Source organism: Anomalospiza imberbis, chromosome 2 (assembly GCF_031753505.1).
Source record: "Anomalospiza imberbis isolate Cuckoo-Finch-1a 21T00152 chromosome 2, ASM3175350v1, whole genome shotgun sequence".
NCBI lineage: Eukaryota > Metazoa > Chordata > Aves > Passeriformes > Viduidae > Anomalospiza > Anomalospiza imberbis.
The window spans coordinates 83,608,124-83,624,978 of NC_089682.1; the positions used below are offsets into that span (position 1 = coordinate 83,608,124).

Genomic DNA, 16,855 nt, shown 5'->3' on the forward strand with positions numbered 1-16,855 from the left:
ACCTAAAAACACTGTAAGCCTGTTTCTTTGGTAAGAACACGGATATTTCACAGCTCTGGCTCACCAAGCAATGCAGCTCCTTCAGCATCACACGGTGCTTGGGCTCCTTGGGCACACTGATCAGCTGTGGCTCAGCACCACATTAGCACAGCTACAGCACTGACAGCTGCAGCCATAAACAAACAGTCCCGAGGGAACTGCCTGGGACCCAGGCCAAGTGCTGTGAAACAGTCTGCACCTGTACCAGTAACACCTCTTGCCTTCCAAAACATCCTGGCAAGTGGTCTGCTGGGAATGATCCCTGAACCATGGCAATGTAGCAAAACAAGTTCCTGACCCATGGTAAAACATACCCAGGGAAAGATATGGGAAACAGCTAGATGGTCCCATTCAAACAGATGCCATCAAACCGTTTTAAGGATTCAACAATATGGACAACTCTGTCCCGTGCCCTACATGCTGTTTAATGCACTGGCGTGGCTGGGACCAAGGTCTCTGAGCTGTGCAACATCCCCAGATGCAGTCTGCTGTGTAAAACAACACATCTGAAATAATTCTAACATAATACTATACCTCAATATGCCCATGGTCTCCATTGCAAGGGCTCCTTAATCCCACTCCCCAAAATGAAATAGTGTTTACATCAAATGAAATAGTGATTACAATCTCTTCTGCTCTCTGCATCCTTTTCTTGCCTAGGACCGATGGAATGGAACCTGCTGGATTCGTATTTCCCAAGCCTTCTCTACCTACACTTGTGGCACATTTCACTATTTCATACTAAGTACTGTATTTATCAGCTTCTTTTCCTTCCCTCTCCCAGAAAATGCTCCGCAGGGCACACGGGAGTATTTTATAGCAGCTAAAGTCCCAGGCATGAATTAGAAGATTTGGCTTTATAGCTCTGTCTTGGGTTTCTTACCACCAAATTCCTGCAGGTTAGATTACAATCTGCTTCACTAATACCAGTCCAGCACAAATCTGTTACCCTCATGGTACTTCTACTTGTGCAGTCAAGATGACTGAAATGGAATTACTCACAGCAAATTGTCTCTAAACTCCTTGCTCTGGATTTCTAGGAAAGTGACAAAGATGACGGATTCCCATTGGGCAGCTCTAACCACGACACTCCAAAGCTTATTACCAACAGCAATGTTTGAGACCCCACATGAGAGCACCATTGTTGTATAAGGTTTGAAAAGTTGTTTGTCATCTTCCAGAAAGCACCTGCTGAGGCAGGACCACCCTGTGGTTTAGTGAGCACACCAGGCTGCACACCCTGCTCACCACTCCCTCACAGAGCACTCCCAGAGGGACACATCAGGTGGCATCTATCCACACATCCTAGGCCAGGGGCTAAATTATCCTCCTGAGGTTCTGGTTCTCTTAATTAACAACAGAAGAAGCCTTATTTATGCCAAACATCAAACCTTCACACAGCTACATTTAGCTGAGGTGAGCCTCGCTGCTTGCTGGGACCTAAAAATTATGGGTATCAGCCCAGAGCTCATGGCCTCCAGAGTGAGATCTAAAGTCTGTTTCAACCTTGCTGTCCGTGCCTTGCTCCAGTGCCTGGCACTCTCAGGTCTGCCTGCCTTGATGTTCAACCAAACAGCTTCACTTCACTGAGTAAATCTGGTTGGAAATGTGCCTCAACCCCAGTTTGTGACAAACAGCCCAGCTTCACATTATTCGAATGTCAAATCAGAGACCACTTGAGTATCATGACATATCTGGACTGATGGTTCTACAGATGAAGTGAAAGTGTCAGCAAAAAAATACCCACAGCAAAACAACCCCCAAAACCAAAACAGAAGAAGCTCGAAGATAAAAATAGGCCTTAAAAGAGCTTTCAGCATCAGTGGTTTGTGTTCCTGAGAGTTTCTTATAGATGGATGAAATACGTGACAAGAGACTGACGTGTCAGTTTGAAGGATTGCCATACAAAGTCATAAGTGTTGAATTTCTTAAAGCCAGAAACATGAGACATGAAAGCAACCTCTCACCCCAGTAAAACATTCAACTATTCATTTGATAATTTAAGTGATCCATTCTGGCTGAGGACACACATGGGTTACAGTGTTCTTGATATTTTACCTCTAAGGGGGGTACAACTTTATATATATATAGATATATAAGCTGCCTTACCTTCTATTAACAAGTGTATTTTCTGCTTTAGAACCTCACACCTCTTACTGAACTGTCACAATTAAAGAAAGGTTTTTTTGATCTGCTTAAGAGATAAGTTAACATAGGTTCAAACAATTTGTGATTTGGCCAGGATCACACATGCAGCTAGGGAGAGCAATAAGGAAAACAAACAAACAAGTATAGCACATTCCAAAAATGAACATAATCTCTGCATAATTAATTTGAGGAATGAGAGACAGGAGAAAAAGTAAAGGAGGCAACAAGTACCACGAAAATTAATTGTAACCAAACAGCCCTGGATTTTGCTAAGTATACGCTACAAATAGCTGCTGCGTGGTACAATGTCATAAACCTCAAACATCTCGTTTCTCTGTTTTGCAATGGATTTCTCTGTATCTTGTTGAACTGCTTTGTTGCAGTTGCCTACTACAAAAAATACTATAAACAACCTTCCTAAATACTCAACAATTAACTACCGTTTAATTCAGTTTGCATCATCAATGTTTACATTTTAAACTTATACAAAAAAACTTCCTCACCTGGTACTTCAGCAATGCCTCCCCACTTTCTCTAAAAAGATTAATAATTTATTTGAAATACAAGTAGGTAAGTTGCAAATTCAAATAAATAACTTCTCAAAACTTTAAATAATTTTAAAGTGAGGAAAAAAATTACATGTTTAGGCAAACTTTGAGACAATCAGTAATCTAATGATTAAAGTGTAAACCTTTTAAGACATGGGCTCTTACAGCTGTCTAAGCAAACAAGTTATCTTCTGCTGGGAACTATCAAGGATGTTGAAATGTTTAGAAATTGATGGTTGGAACTGAGAAACTACCTGGTTTTTCACATTCACTTGGGATATCGGTCCTGAATGCAGTGAATTGAGCTGATGCTTTGTCCTGGATACCAGTGGTAGCCAATCTGAATAACTGACTCAAAATCAGGCATGCCTAACAACTTCCAAATTGTCTTAGTTTGTCATCTTTGCTCTGCTGTTCAAGGACGGTGAAGTAACAGCATTTGCATGGCTTGTAAAATGAAGAAAACATTAAAATTAATATTTCTATAGCTGAATTTAACTAACTGTTATATTTTCTCACTTTTTTGTTTTTCTTTGCTATTCAACTACAGTTCTGTAAAAGCATACATTTATCCTCCCTTCAATCTTTCTTCCACTTGTTTTTCCTCTGTTTTCTTTCTAATAAAAGACAAAATAAGGACTGTTTTATTCTTCCTAAAATGTCAGGTTTTAAAGTACAAATCCACTACTGAAAATATTACAAAAGAAAGCTCTGTGTCCCATACTTCTGCACTAAAACTTTGCAGTAGCAGATGAAATAAGGTTCTTATACTAAAAACTCCCAAAATACGTTTCCTGAGAAGATACAACTTGTATAGGCAAAGTCTCTCAGATCAAGGATGGTCAAACTATTTCAAATCTCATTAATAAACAGTCAATATAAACTAATTGGCTTATACGTTCTATACCCTTTATTTAGGTACTTGACAACACCAGCTCAATCCATTCTTATTGGATTCAGGAACTCCAAATATGCTATTTTTGTCCAGCAGACTCTTTGCCAACCCTATTTACCAAAGCAAATGCAGTAAGACGAACATATTTTCTAAAGGATTAGGAAAAATGAAGGGTTTGAATTGCAATTATCTTGCCTTTAGCAGAGAGTTTTGCCTGCTTTTGTAGCTGGCAGCCACAACAAAACCTTAAGCAACGTATGCCCTGTGGAGTACTTGATGTGTTCAATTTGTTAGCTGCTCTAAGCTTCAGCAGCCCAGGCTCTGTGTAAGAGCTCACACATCATTACGTACAATCATTGAGACGACAGGGCGTGCAGTGCCTGGAGTTACTACAGTCACTGTCCACTATTGTTCCCTGAGTGACAGAAAGCGACCACTCCATGCAAAACTGGTACTGAATCATTCTGACAGTTGTTCCTCCTTATTCTTTCAGAGGATGACTGCTGAAGCTCAGAATAGTTAATTTTTTTTTTTTTTTTACCATTGAGTAATTGAAGAAGAAGGAATACAGTTCAATTTAGCAATAGTGGTGATGGGACTGAGACAAAGAAAATAGCAGATCTTCTGGTAACAGGGAAAAGCAAGTGCTGTGAACAGTTGGTTTGGTGAGAAAGCTGAAATATAAACATTGTGAAAGAGACATACGCAATATGTTTATCAAAATTAAATAGATGCTAAACAAAACTAAAAATAATAATTGAAATGCAGAGACCCATTGCTTTTCAAAATAAACGTCAGTGCAAAGAACTGCAGTTATTAATTGCCATATGTCATTGTTCAAATTCCTCAGACTCTTCCACCAACCCATACTTTCCAGTGTCACACATGGGACAGAGACATTTCATAAAATCTACAGCTTTAGCACCTCATCAACACCAGACACAAGCAGCTGTCACACTGGTCCATGAGGTCTAAAGGCTAATGTCACCAGCTGGGTCAAATCCGTCCAAGTGCCTGTCCCAAGGAAACCCAGGTTTTTCCATTCCAGATAAACACAGCAAATTAAGAGTGACTTGACCAATCAAGGGGTTTTTGAGCTTTGAACTAGGCATGAATTCACTGATTACTTTGTCTTCCTTTTATCCACATCCCTAATGGGGACTAACCTATATCTGGAAAAGAAGCCTGGATTTTTTCCTTTGTACTTATGTCACATAAAATATTTTAAAGCTTTTATTCCTAAGTGTTCCTACAATACAAGGTGATGGGAAAAGTCCTTAACTTCTCAGACTACAGAAGAGATTAAAAAATTATTTGAATTACTAGCTGGATGTATGAAAAAGATTACCATATGCCATTTTCACCTTTTAGATTTTTATTTGCAATATTGCTACTTCAGTTTTGGTGTGGTGCACCTGACACCACTGTGCAAAGAATTAGCTTTGCAGTTTTGCAAGAGTCAGACTAGAGGCCAAAGGAGATGCACCAGGCAAAGAGCTTGGAGAGAAACAGCTGGAGGAGCAAGGAGTGAGGAGAAGGAAGACATGGGAAAGAATAGCAGGAGTATGCAACCTCCTTTTGCCCTCCTGGAGCTACAAGAGGGGCAAAGGCTCACTGCCATTCCTGACAAGATCCCAAGGCAGCAGCACGTAGGACAGGCTTGAAAGCACTTCCCTTTCTCTCCCACAGAGATGGGCTGAAGGTGTGAGCTGAATGGGAGATCCCATGGATCATCCTTGCAGCTCCATTAACTTAGGAGAAATCATCCAGCTAAGAAACACAGCACATTCCTGGCAGCAGAGTCATAAAGTCAGAGGGAAAAAGAAGTCTCCTTGACTGAGATGACACTACCAACAAAGTTTACAGCAGTCCACAGGCTAGCATGGTGAGTATCACAACGAAAATCATAACAACAGCAACCCTCTTTCAGGGTGTCTGCAAATCGAACTTGCTTTTGTAGAAGGCTCTCAATGGTCCTTCTGGGGAGTCAACACTCTCTGCCTGATGCTGCCTGGGTGTCACTGCCAGAAGCAGAGGATAGGTCCTGGACACGCTCTCAGACTATCCTCAGCCGCACTATCCCTGGGGTCCAGCATTGGTGCGGCACCAAGCCCTGACCAGCGCATCTGCAGCCCGCGGAGCCGAGCGCGGGCAGCACCGCCGAGCCATCACAGCGCACTTTGGAGCTCAAAGCACACAGCCACGACCTGTCCGTGTCTTCCTCCCCGTGTGTAGCAGGAGGACGGTGGGGGACTGCTTCCCCGAAGGGGAACGCGAACTCCCCGGGCAGTCGGAGCAGGGTGATGCCTCCTCGGGGTTACACCGGACCGAATCCCAGGAGGGCAGGAAAGGAAAGGCAAGGCAAGGAGATTCGGCGCTGAGCGGGATGCTGCCGGCGCGCCGGCCCCCGCTGCCGGAGGGAAGCTCTGTCCGGGACTCCAGGCCGCCGTCCCGGCCCAGCCCCAGCCCCGCCGCCGCCGAGACGCGCTCGGCAACAAGTGCAGCCCCGCGGCCGGCCCGGGAGAGCCGCCCGCACTCACCCGCCCGTCTCCGCTCCCGAGTCCACGCACTCGTCCTCGCCGCCGGGCTGCTTCTCCATGGCGGCGGCGGGGCTGCGGGACTCCGCGCCCGCCCTGCCGCCCGCTGGGAGAGGCGCTGCCGCCCCTGCTGCCCGCCGTGTGCGGCAGAGAGAGCCGCGACAGCGAGAGCAGCGACAGCCACAGCGAGAGCAGCGCCCGCTCCGCCGGCCCGGCCCGGCCCGGCCCCCGCCCCGCGCCGGGGGAGGCACCGCCCGCCGCGCCCGCTCCTTCCAGAGAGCCCGGCCCGCGGGCAAAGCCTGCCAGCCGCGCCGGGACACCGCGGGCAGGGGCTGCCGGCTCACAAACTACGTCAGCTCCTGCACCGTGGCACTTCAGTGCTTCCTGGACTAAAGGTGCAGCGCCCCATGTCCAGTGGAAGTTGAGACTGTTGGATGTATGGACGTTCTCACTATCCATGCGGTCTTGGAAGATCCGTTGTTACAGCCTTTTATTTGAAGTCTTTCACTGTGCTGAGCTTTCTCCAGCCTCCCTCAGTGCTGCCTGGCACTTGTTCATTACATCGAATACAATAACTTCGAAATTACATACAGAAACGGGCAAGGGGTCGTTTCCAACCTGATGAGAATTTTTGTAATGATGCAAAAGGAGCGCTAGAAGCATTTTGAATGCTGCCTGTGAGGAAATGCTGATGTAGAAAAGCTGAGTGGTAGTGTCTGTAAGGTTAGAGTGAAGGGAAAAGTTGTGAGTGCACTCCTGTTGTCTACTTATTATTGTTTCTGGAAGTGAACACCAATCTTCCCATCACTTGCAGAAATACAACTATCCATCCACATAGATGTGAACCAAGATCTCACCCAGCCAAAAAAAAAAAAAAAAAAGAAACAAAAATTCTTCCCTTAATCCACTGAGTCCATTCAGTCTGTGGCAGATTTTGCAAGGGGAGGGGAGGGGGGAGAACTGATTTGTTAGCTCTGCTCTCTAACCTGGGAGACCAGCTCTTTGTCTCTTCTGAATCAGGTTCAAATGCTCAAGTACACAACTGGGATGAGGTGCTCTGTGTTCCACACAATGTGGGATAATTTAATCTACCCGATATTGTGGGACAATTTAATCTACCCCATACCTGGAGGCCTCTTCCTTTAATATTTTGTGGAACATGCTTTGACGAGTTGGAATTTTCTTTTGGAAAATCTCTAACAATCACCAGATTTCTATCAGCTGTAGGCTCTTGGAGAAAGTGGTCAGAAGTAAAAAAAAAAGTTCTTTTAATAAAAAATTATTTTCTTATACCTTTTCTTATTTATGTCTTACAAGAAAAAAAAATAGTGAAAATCTTGACACTAAAGACATGAAACTGACCAGAATATAAAAATATACCACACAAACCAACCTTCTATTGGTCTAATAAATGCTAAACTGGTTTAGTTTGCCACCAGTGCTTTTATATCCATCTCTACATTGCATGGCACTGCTGTCCTTTATGTCAAGCCTGCCAGTGGTCTCTCAAGTTGTTTATGGCAGCACAAATTAATAGTGACACCTAGCACTGTTTAACAGGCTGGGTGTAGTCCATGCTACTGTTGTCTCCAATGGTCCCGGTTCTCTAAAATAATCTAGGTGTGGGTAGGACTCTTGTGAAATAAAAGGAAGGGAGAACACCTTGGGAAGAGCTGTCAAGGTGGCATTGCCTTGTTGTAGGAACAACACATCAGTACCAAACCCCAAAGTGCTTATTATGAAACTAGAGAATTTCCATTGCTCCACCTTGGAGAGACACTGAACTCATGTGCTGTCCTGTGGCCTCTCAGCATCACAGAAGGTCAACCCACTGAGTGTCTTCAGAGATTTTTAGAGGAAACTTTCAGCTTCTACTTTTCATCAAGAATTAGGAAAAAAATGGTAGTATACAAAAGTTGGTATTTGATCTGTTTTGACTATCTGATTGCACGCATGCATAGGTTGCATGCATGTCAATTTGAAAGCGGATAAATGATTTCTCATTTTATGTGGAGGATTTCACATTAACATTCCCATAAATATAAGGATTTAGGTATGGAATAAGCCCCCTTAATAATCCCTCTTCCATTCTCCCCCCAGCAAGTTGTTAAAAGCTAGTTTGGACAAAACGCTATAAATTGGGCTCATACAGAACAGTCCTGTGCAGGCACCTACACAGTAATTCAGAACATATGGAAACAACCTATGCTATGCTTTATGACTGGTAAACTGCCATCCAAAACAATTTACTCACAAGATGAAGTTCATACAATTTCTTTTAGGACTGGGACCAAAATGCTGTGCTTGTCTGGTTCCCAGCTTGCTAAAATTTGAATCACCACATTCAGGTAGGAGACATAAATATTTTCAGATATTCCGTGCCATTAGGGGATTCCCCCAAGGCTGGACAGAGGCAAAACTGAGACAACAATTCTTGATTCCCAACTCAGGGCTCTGTTTTGGGTAAGTATTTTATTCTCCATCACTGCAATGGCCACGGACAGCCCTGGGCCTCACAAAAGTGGTGTTGGTAGTCTCTGTTACCAGGATTGGAGAGACCTGCTTGTCTCTCTGATTCTTAACCTACACACCTCCATTTATTTAGCTAGTGCAACTGTGCTTTAAAGCAGGTCACTTTTATTTGCTTTTAAAAGTGGTTTCAAAGTGAAATAAACTGACTTTAGCCACTGTTGAACTGATTTAAGATGTAACCAAACTTCCCTAAATATTTAGAAATAGGTTTAGTTAAATTGATACATTACTGTATATAAAATTTTAGGTGGTCAGCTAATAGATCTTTTCCATTTCTGACTTTTATTATTCTAGTTACTTTTGTTTAAACACTGGCATATGAGGGGATCTGGAATAGATTTTATGCTGCATTTAAGATTAATTTATTCCATCTGTCCCAGGGAGGGAAAAAAGAAACATTCAAAGGAAATATATAATTAAGATAGTAAGTAAAGCTACCGCAAATCGTGGGTTCTCTTATTTATATATTTGCCCCATTTAACTCTGTTTTATTCTGGTCTTTCACATAATTATGGTGAAAAGGAGACTTCTTTATATTAAATTCCAAGCATTTAAAATGTTTTAATGAATGAGGTGTTAACTCCTGCCCCTTACTTAGGTTTTTTCTGTTACCTGTACTTCATATTAAGTCCTCTCTACTATTTCTTGAAAAAAGAGAAGTTAAGTTTTAATTAGTTTATTATACTTATGATGCTGTGATATCAGTTTAAAGAGAAAGATAATAGTGAAAATATTTCTAAGTTAAATTTCCTCAAATTTCAAGCCTTTCATTTAATAGCAGTGGTGGCAAGAACCCAGACACAAAAGTATCAGGAGACTTTGGATCTTCAAAGTTGCCAAAAAAGTAAAACAGTCTGTTCTAAAAATCAAACACTGAGGATGTGAAATGAGCATTACTTCTGCAGGAAGTTCTCTTACTCCTGCTTGCCTAGATCCAGATCTAAAATAGGACCTAAGGTACTTAAAAGAGGATGTAAAGCCCAGTTTTATGACTGTGTTCAAATCTATTATCATGTTAAGTCCTACACAGTGGGTAATTAGGAGGTTTCTACCTTCCAAAGGAAACTTCCAATCTATCTGGCGCTCTATGTGAAAATTGCCCAAGGTTAACCATTTTAGCTTGCATCAGCAAAGTTAAGTACCACCTAACTGCAACCTCCATCTGCTATAATCTCTGTCCTCACCAAAGGAAATGCAGGCAGCAGATCCTCCTTCATCACACAATGGTCTCAGTAACTGAGAGCACGGTGCAGGAGAGCAATAGCTGCAGCCTCCAGCTGAGGAAAGGCAGATTGGGAAGCTGAAAGATGAACCTCATCGGATCATACGGGGACTAAAAGAAGGGGAAGCAAAAGCATCCATTTCCCTGATGAATCCACACTTGGATTCAAATTTCAATATTTTTCTGCTCCCTGAGTTCTGTCTGCTGGGATATCATCTTTCCTGCACCAGCTGGGAGGATGGAATGTAAGCAGAAGAGTGTAGCAGGGTAGGGAGAGAGGAGCAAAATGTGTCCCTTTTCATGTGACTGAAATTCTCGTGATAGGGGTGTTCTGTTGGGGGAAAAAAGCACGCTATTATTTTCTTTTCATGCAGCACTTGGGATCTCTCCCTTTTCCTGTGCAATTCCAAAACAAAAGGGGACCGATGCCACCAAAGTTCCTTCTGGCATTATGCTATAAATTAGAGAGTCCTCTTAGCTTTTGAGAGACAGACCAAGAACCCAGCTTAGCAGAGGATTCGGTACCATAGACAATGAAATAGCAAAGATGCCAAAGGATGGGATTTTTATTCCCAACTAAAACCTTTCAAATTGCTCTGTTTCTATCCTCTGCTACCTGACTCTGGAGGCAGAATCTCACCCTCTAATAAGGGGTTCTGAATTCCATTCCTGGCACTTTCCACACTACTCTAGGTATTGCAGTGATGAACTTCTCAGTTTACAGAATCTGGCATTTATAGAAAAGTTTTTCTCTTTTAATGGTCCCCGTGGAAATTGGCCCTCTGCAGGTCAAGGCTTTGTTAACATTCACTGCTGGACTTAAGACACGGGGTTGTGGTTTAAAAAAAAAATGAGACAATTGCAGTTTTGGAAGGAGGAGGAAAATTATGGCTTGGCATGTGGTTCACTCTTCATGCTAGGTCAGCCCTAAAAGGCTGACTTTTAGACTGGTAAATGTTGCCAAAATAGTTGTGGCAGTTTCTCACATAGACTGTTGGGTTGTTTGGATTTTTAAAGGTTATGATAAGGTCAGTTTCATTTGTGGTGGGTCTCAAGCCAGACACCCAACATCCTAAAATTCTACAATTTTGAGGTAAAATACAACTCTGCAATAAAAAGCTATTTCTTCAAAGCACCAAGGTGAGGGTTTTCAGTGAAGTTTAAGGGAGCTTGGTTCCCAGGTCCCACTCTTCTAAGTTGCATTTGAAATCTGTAGCGCACACACACTCCTATCCAAGTTCATGGTACAGTACAAAAAATGCGCATTTTATAAGCAAATTGCTTTTTTTACTTGAATTCCAGTATATTAATGTTTTTATGGAAAATTTCTAGCACTCAGTAACAACTGCTATAAAAACTTGACTATTTGGAGTCCTTTTCAATATCATCCTGAAGCCCATAACTCTGTGAGAGTACAAGGGGAAACGGAGCTGCACCCTATCACTGTTCAGGCTTCTGATTGGAGGCTTGACCAATGTGGATGATGAAAAGCCCTTTCCAGGTGAAGTAAAGTCAAGGTGACTCTATATTATGGACATCAGGAATTAATCTTGCCCTTACATTGCAATGATCCCTTTCTGACAGATCTTTCCAGTGGATGTAATCAGTGGTGCCAAGATCAATACCCAGGATTGGACCTTGGGCAGTGGCTCTGTGCCAGACAATGCTGAATCAGTCCCCAAGCTCTGTGAGTGCACTGATCAGTGCTGACATCCTAGATAAAGCGGGAGAGGTGAGCCTTTGCTGCAAGCTTTGACTCAGACCTTACCGGTGTGAGGGAACTTGGAAGGGCTTAGCAGCAGTTTGGGCAGCCCTGAAGGTGGAAAGCTTGATACAAGGGCTACGTGCTACGGTTGTGTGAAGGCAGGTGCCAGTCATGCACTTGAATTCCCCTTTTTCTGGTCACCAGCTGGTAGTGTTACACTGCACCTCTTCTTTGCTGCTCTTCAAGAAGAGAGAGCGCCAGCACAATCCAAACAAAGCCATCTCTACTTTCTCTAGGACTAGAGAGCTGCTTTCAAGATATCAGTGGATGGGTAGAGGCCTAAAAATTTACACATTTCCAGGTACTCTTAGCCCACTTGGCCAGAGACTACTCTGATCTGTGCTGGCTGACAGAGTGAAGAGCTGTCTTCTGTGGACTTGATGAGGTAGAGAGGCAGAGCTTGAGCTAGAGTATGAGTCTGACGATGCTTGGGTGTTTGCCTTCTTTCTCTGTTGATAGAAGTGTTAAGTGTGTACTGGCACACATCCACTAAAGCACAGTGGAAATGTTTCAGTTGACACGTTTAAAGAAGTGCTAGCCAGTGTCATGGGGTGCCACATATGTGAAAAGTATACCAGGAAAACAGACAATAGACTTGCTGTCACTTTTATGAGGTCAGTGAGACAGTTCTGGCTTCTGGTAAGTGTCCTGAACCCTTCACATATACTCAGTGAATGATTATTATAGTCAGAAAAGCACACCTATATTGGTAACCATGACAACTCCTATTAAATGAAGGGTTTTTTTTATGAAATAGTGTGCTTTACAAGAGAGAAAATATTTATTTTCAAGAACCAATCCTGTACCCATTGATGTTCAAGGAGGAAAGATTAAGCCCTTGTGGTAGCAGCAGTAAATATAACAGCAGCTTTTACATGTAGACTCTTCTGAAACTGAAAATGATCTTAAGGTTTTTTCCTTTGCAGCTGGTCATGACAGTAAAAGTTTTACTCTGGAAAGCAGCTACATTTAAAACACTGTTGGATCTCCAAGGGAGATTTTATTTCCTAATTGTTCTACCACATTTACAAAAAATAAGTTTTGAATTACCTGTGATACAATTTTTTAATCATAAGATTGGCAGTCAGACGGTTCTACTAGGTTTAAAGTTTTTAACTTAAACTTTTCATCCAGTAGATGTGAATTTTAGCCACTGATGTATCAAACCAACATCAAGAATGCCTGTTTTATGCATATTATAAACAATGGTAAACACAGTGAAGTAGATCACTAAAATAAAATGTAAGCAATTTTTGTTAGAAAATATTTGATTCCATTTCTCAGATCTGTAAGCAGGAGTAGGTTTACTGGTGTACAGGGAGATGTTAAAGTCCCACTTGCTCTGGCTGGTGTAGGAGCTCCTGTGTCCAGTGGCTTTGTGCAGCTTTCCCTTCCCCTTCCTCGTTAGACTGAGGCTGTGACTGCTATAGCCCTTCTCTCATGTTGAGAGCAGCCTTAAATAAGTGATCTCTGCCTGTGCTGAGAGCATTAGAAGGCAATGATGAAATGTTCAGGGCTGGGTTGGATGGGGCTTTGAACAACCTGGTGCAGTGGAAGTTGTCCCTGCCCATGGCAAAGGGGTTGGAGCTAAATGATCTTTAAGGTCCTTTCCAACCCAAAGCATTCAGTGATTCTACCAAAGCCTGGCAATGAATGAAAGCAGAGTCTTGTCCAGGAACCATAGGAAGAAAATCATTGGGACTTAAATAGAAACACTCTGCCCCAAAATACAGGCCAGACAGTTTTTTAATATCTTATCAGCACTGGTAAATCATTTAAAGAATGTAAAATTTCCCAATTTTCTGGTTCATCCATTTGTACCAGGGTGGTCTTTTCCGAGAGCTTATGGATCATATTAAAGGTATAAACTAAACCTGCAAGCTGCATCATCCAGTGAACCAAAAAGCCAGGAGGTCTCATTCTTGTGCAGCAGAGCCACTCAGCAGCTAACACTCAGCTAAAGGGAGGATGGACATCTGCCCTTCTCTCCTGTCCTGACTGTGCATGTGCACTTCCTCATCTCCACACTACCTGGAGAATTTGAAGGAGCTGATCTGACTGAAAACCAGCCTAGCAAAAGAAAGAAATGATTCATCCCCAGAAACATTACTTTCCTGGACAGATTCAACTTCTTCTTGCACCAAGTTCAGCAGCAAGACAAAGAAAAGGACAGAACAGCGTGGTTGTCAGTGGATGTCTCCTCCAAGGCAGAGTACAGGACCCCAGCAGCCCAGATTCAATTTTACTTCAGCTGCTGTTCTCAAACTGCACTGAAAGATTTGCAGAATTGTAACTAGGCCAAATAAAAGTATAAAGGGCAGAAATTTGGCCTGAAAACCTATTAGGCAGAATGGATTATTAGGAAAGAAATTTGGATGCTATTTCTGTGGTCTGCAAGTTTTAACTGAAAATTACATAAGTTTTTTTGGCTCGTGTAAATCAACTTTTAAAAATATCTTTGATGTTTAAGAAGCTCTGACATGTAATAGCTGGCTCTGGCATTTTGCAAGAAGTTAATAAAAAAAGCCTAGGACCATTAGTATTGGTTGTAAACTCATTCTGTAGCCTGAGAGCCATCTGCTTATCTCCAGAGTTTATTGCCTTCCATCTACCTTAGTGTTTTGGATGGCTGCCCATCACTGAAGCACGAGTGCCTTTCCTTCAAACTGCAGTGCCTCCTGGATTCCCTAGCTGCTCCGCAATCTTCTTTTATTAGACACTATTGGAATAGTTGTACTAGGTCATGTCCAAGATCCATCTAGCTCAGCATCTATCTCATCCAGTAGCCAGAAGCAGATGTTTAAGAAAAGCGTAAGGACAGGACAAACTTATAATGATTTATCTCCAGATGTGACTTTGATATGTTACAAGGGCAGGGAACAAAAGAGTGTACAAAACAGATCAGAACTTATCCCACTTCTTATTGTCCAGCAGTTTGGCTAAGAGAAAATGTGGCTGATTTTATGATTACTACACATTCTAGCAGCATTCTAGGGACATCCCATAGCTATTGGTGAGGAAAAAAATCTTAATGAGACAAGAAAGCTGTCTTGGTAGCAGTTACGCTGTGATTCCACTCCCCATGGAATCCTGCACTGTGTAGGTGATGGAGAATCTAATGGCTGCTGTCCTCAGCTCTGATGTGCCTCAGTCAGGGGCCAACTCAGTCACCAACGTAGCAAAACTTGTTGGTGAATCTGCCAAAAACCCCACACTAGTGCTGCTGTCAGGAGTTATGTTTTATAGGTATTCAGTGTTTTATAGGTATCATCCTGTACACAGACCACCATGGAAAACACATCAGAGGCAACATCCAACTATCAAAGCTGCCAATTGCACCTCCCAGATCTGAGCTGTTTGATGCACAAATCAAAGTGGAAGGAAACCCATCTGTATTTAAATGTTCTATCTGTCAGGAAGAAGAAGGTCCTGTTCATGACAGTAAGATTGAAATGTGTCCTCTCTCCATCATGCTACAGGATTTAGCCTGGCTCTGCACAGCCCTGCTAGTCCCACTGGCCCTCTGCCTGGTTTCCCTCAGGCCACAGCTGCAACAACAGTATCAGTCTGGCTCCTCTGTTGTGGCAGAGGGGAGGAGGAGAGCTAAATACCCATTTCCCTGCTCACCAGTTATTTTACTGGTTCCTATAAAGATTCATGTGGCTGGTCTGCCAGGTGTGCAGGGTCTGTGTGACCCGGGCTGGGAGGGGTGTGCTGACACAGAAAGCCCTATAACCCATAGGAAGCCTTCATAATCTGTAGGAAGCCCCCATAGCCCGGAAGAATGCAAACTGCATTCAAGCCTTTCAAATTCACCAACTCTCAAAGATGAAAGGTCTGACTGTAACTGTGCCTGCTGCTGCACCTACTGTAACAGATCTCCTGTGAAAACAGACACTGCCAGAGTATAACAGGTGGACTTAGAAATAATGATGCAAATAAAAGCATTTGCTTTACTAGTCAGTATCAGTTTTTGCAATGCAGATGGACATGAAATAGAAAAGTTTCTTTCTAAACTTACTCCTTTTCTCTGCTGATTGCTGGGTTTTCCCCCAGACTTGGGCCCGTGAAGCTCAGTGGCAAATAGATCCTTTCAGAGAGCCCAGATGGGCAGTAAAAGGATGGCTTGGGAAAAGGTTTCCAAAAGCTATTCTCAAAGCACCTAACATGTAGCAGCTAAAAGAAGGACAATAACATGTGCAAGACACTCTTAATCCAAATCCCAGTAATGGAGTTACACGATAGGCTGCTGCCTCTTGCCTCTTAATTTATGAAGGATCAAGTGGTACTAGAGCCAGTCTACTATCCATCATAAAGTGCTCCTCACAGCATGTCAGCATGTAAAAAAATGCCACTCCATGGAGAATAGGCCATAAATTCATCATCTCTCTTTAACTTGATATTCAAGGAAGCTGATCAACATGTCCCTGTCTGAGGAATGTTTTTTATATGCAAAGAAATGGAGTGTGACTTACATTAAATGGTTTAGATATGGATTCTGGACAAAAGAGAGTTTGATGAAACCAGTGGAAGAGTTATGTTCATTGTCTGAAAATGCAGTGTTGCTCTTAACTCTAAGGCAACACTGTCCATTAGTTTTATCTGTTCAGAAAATGGTACTGCTATGCACTATGAACAGCATTCTGTTCTTGCAGGACTGATCTCATAAATAGTTCTTTTCCAGATATTTTCCACGATAATGCTATAGATATGAAGACCACAAAAAAGTCTAAAGTTTTTCTTAAGATTAAAAATGTCTAAGAATTTATAAATATTTTATTCCAAGTCTGCCAAAAGAAAAAGTCAAATAGATAATTTTAAGCACTTGTCTTTGCTTAAAGGATGTGAAAATAAGTTTTACAAGTTATTACAACTTGTCCAGAAGTTTCTTCCATAAATACTCTTCAGCAATTCTGTTCAGGGAGTAATGATAAAGATGCCAAGTTTACTCATCTGAGATTTATCAAATAAAATTTCATCCTACATTTAGACAATCACATTCAGTCTCATCCATTTAAAGTTAAGTGTCTACATCTGTGCTTAGGTTTCCACATAAAATGATTGGATGTTCAGTGCTTACTGTCCACAAGCAATGCAGATGCTCAGTAGTCTTCAGAATCTGCAACTCTTTTATTGCTCTCTATATAAGCCATTAGTTCAAATGTTGGT

General features: G+C 42.3%; 1 protein-coding gene across 1 annotated transcript in view; it reads right to left on the reverse strand.

Moving 5' to 3' along the window:
* Nucleotides 1-6,278, reverse strand: part of FAM124A (family with sequence similarity 124 member A) — a 39,438-nt gene extending 33,160 nt beyond the window's left edge. The window contains exon 1 of the mRNA XM_068182122.1: nt 6,171-6,278. Within this exon, the coding sequence (XP_068038223.1) occupies nt 6,171-6,229 (59 nt within the window). The 5' untranslated portion in view covers nt 6,230-6,278. The remainder of the gene's footprint in view (nt 1-6,170) is intronic.
* Between the last annotated feature and the right edge of the window lie 10,577 nt (nt 6,279-16,855).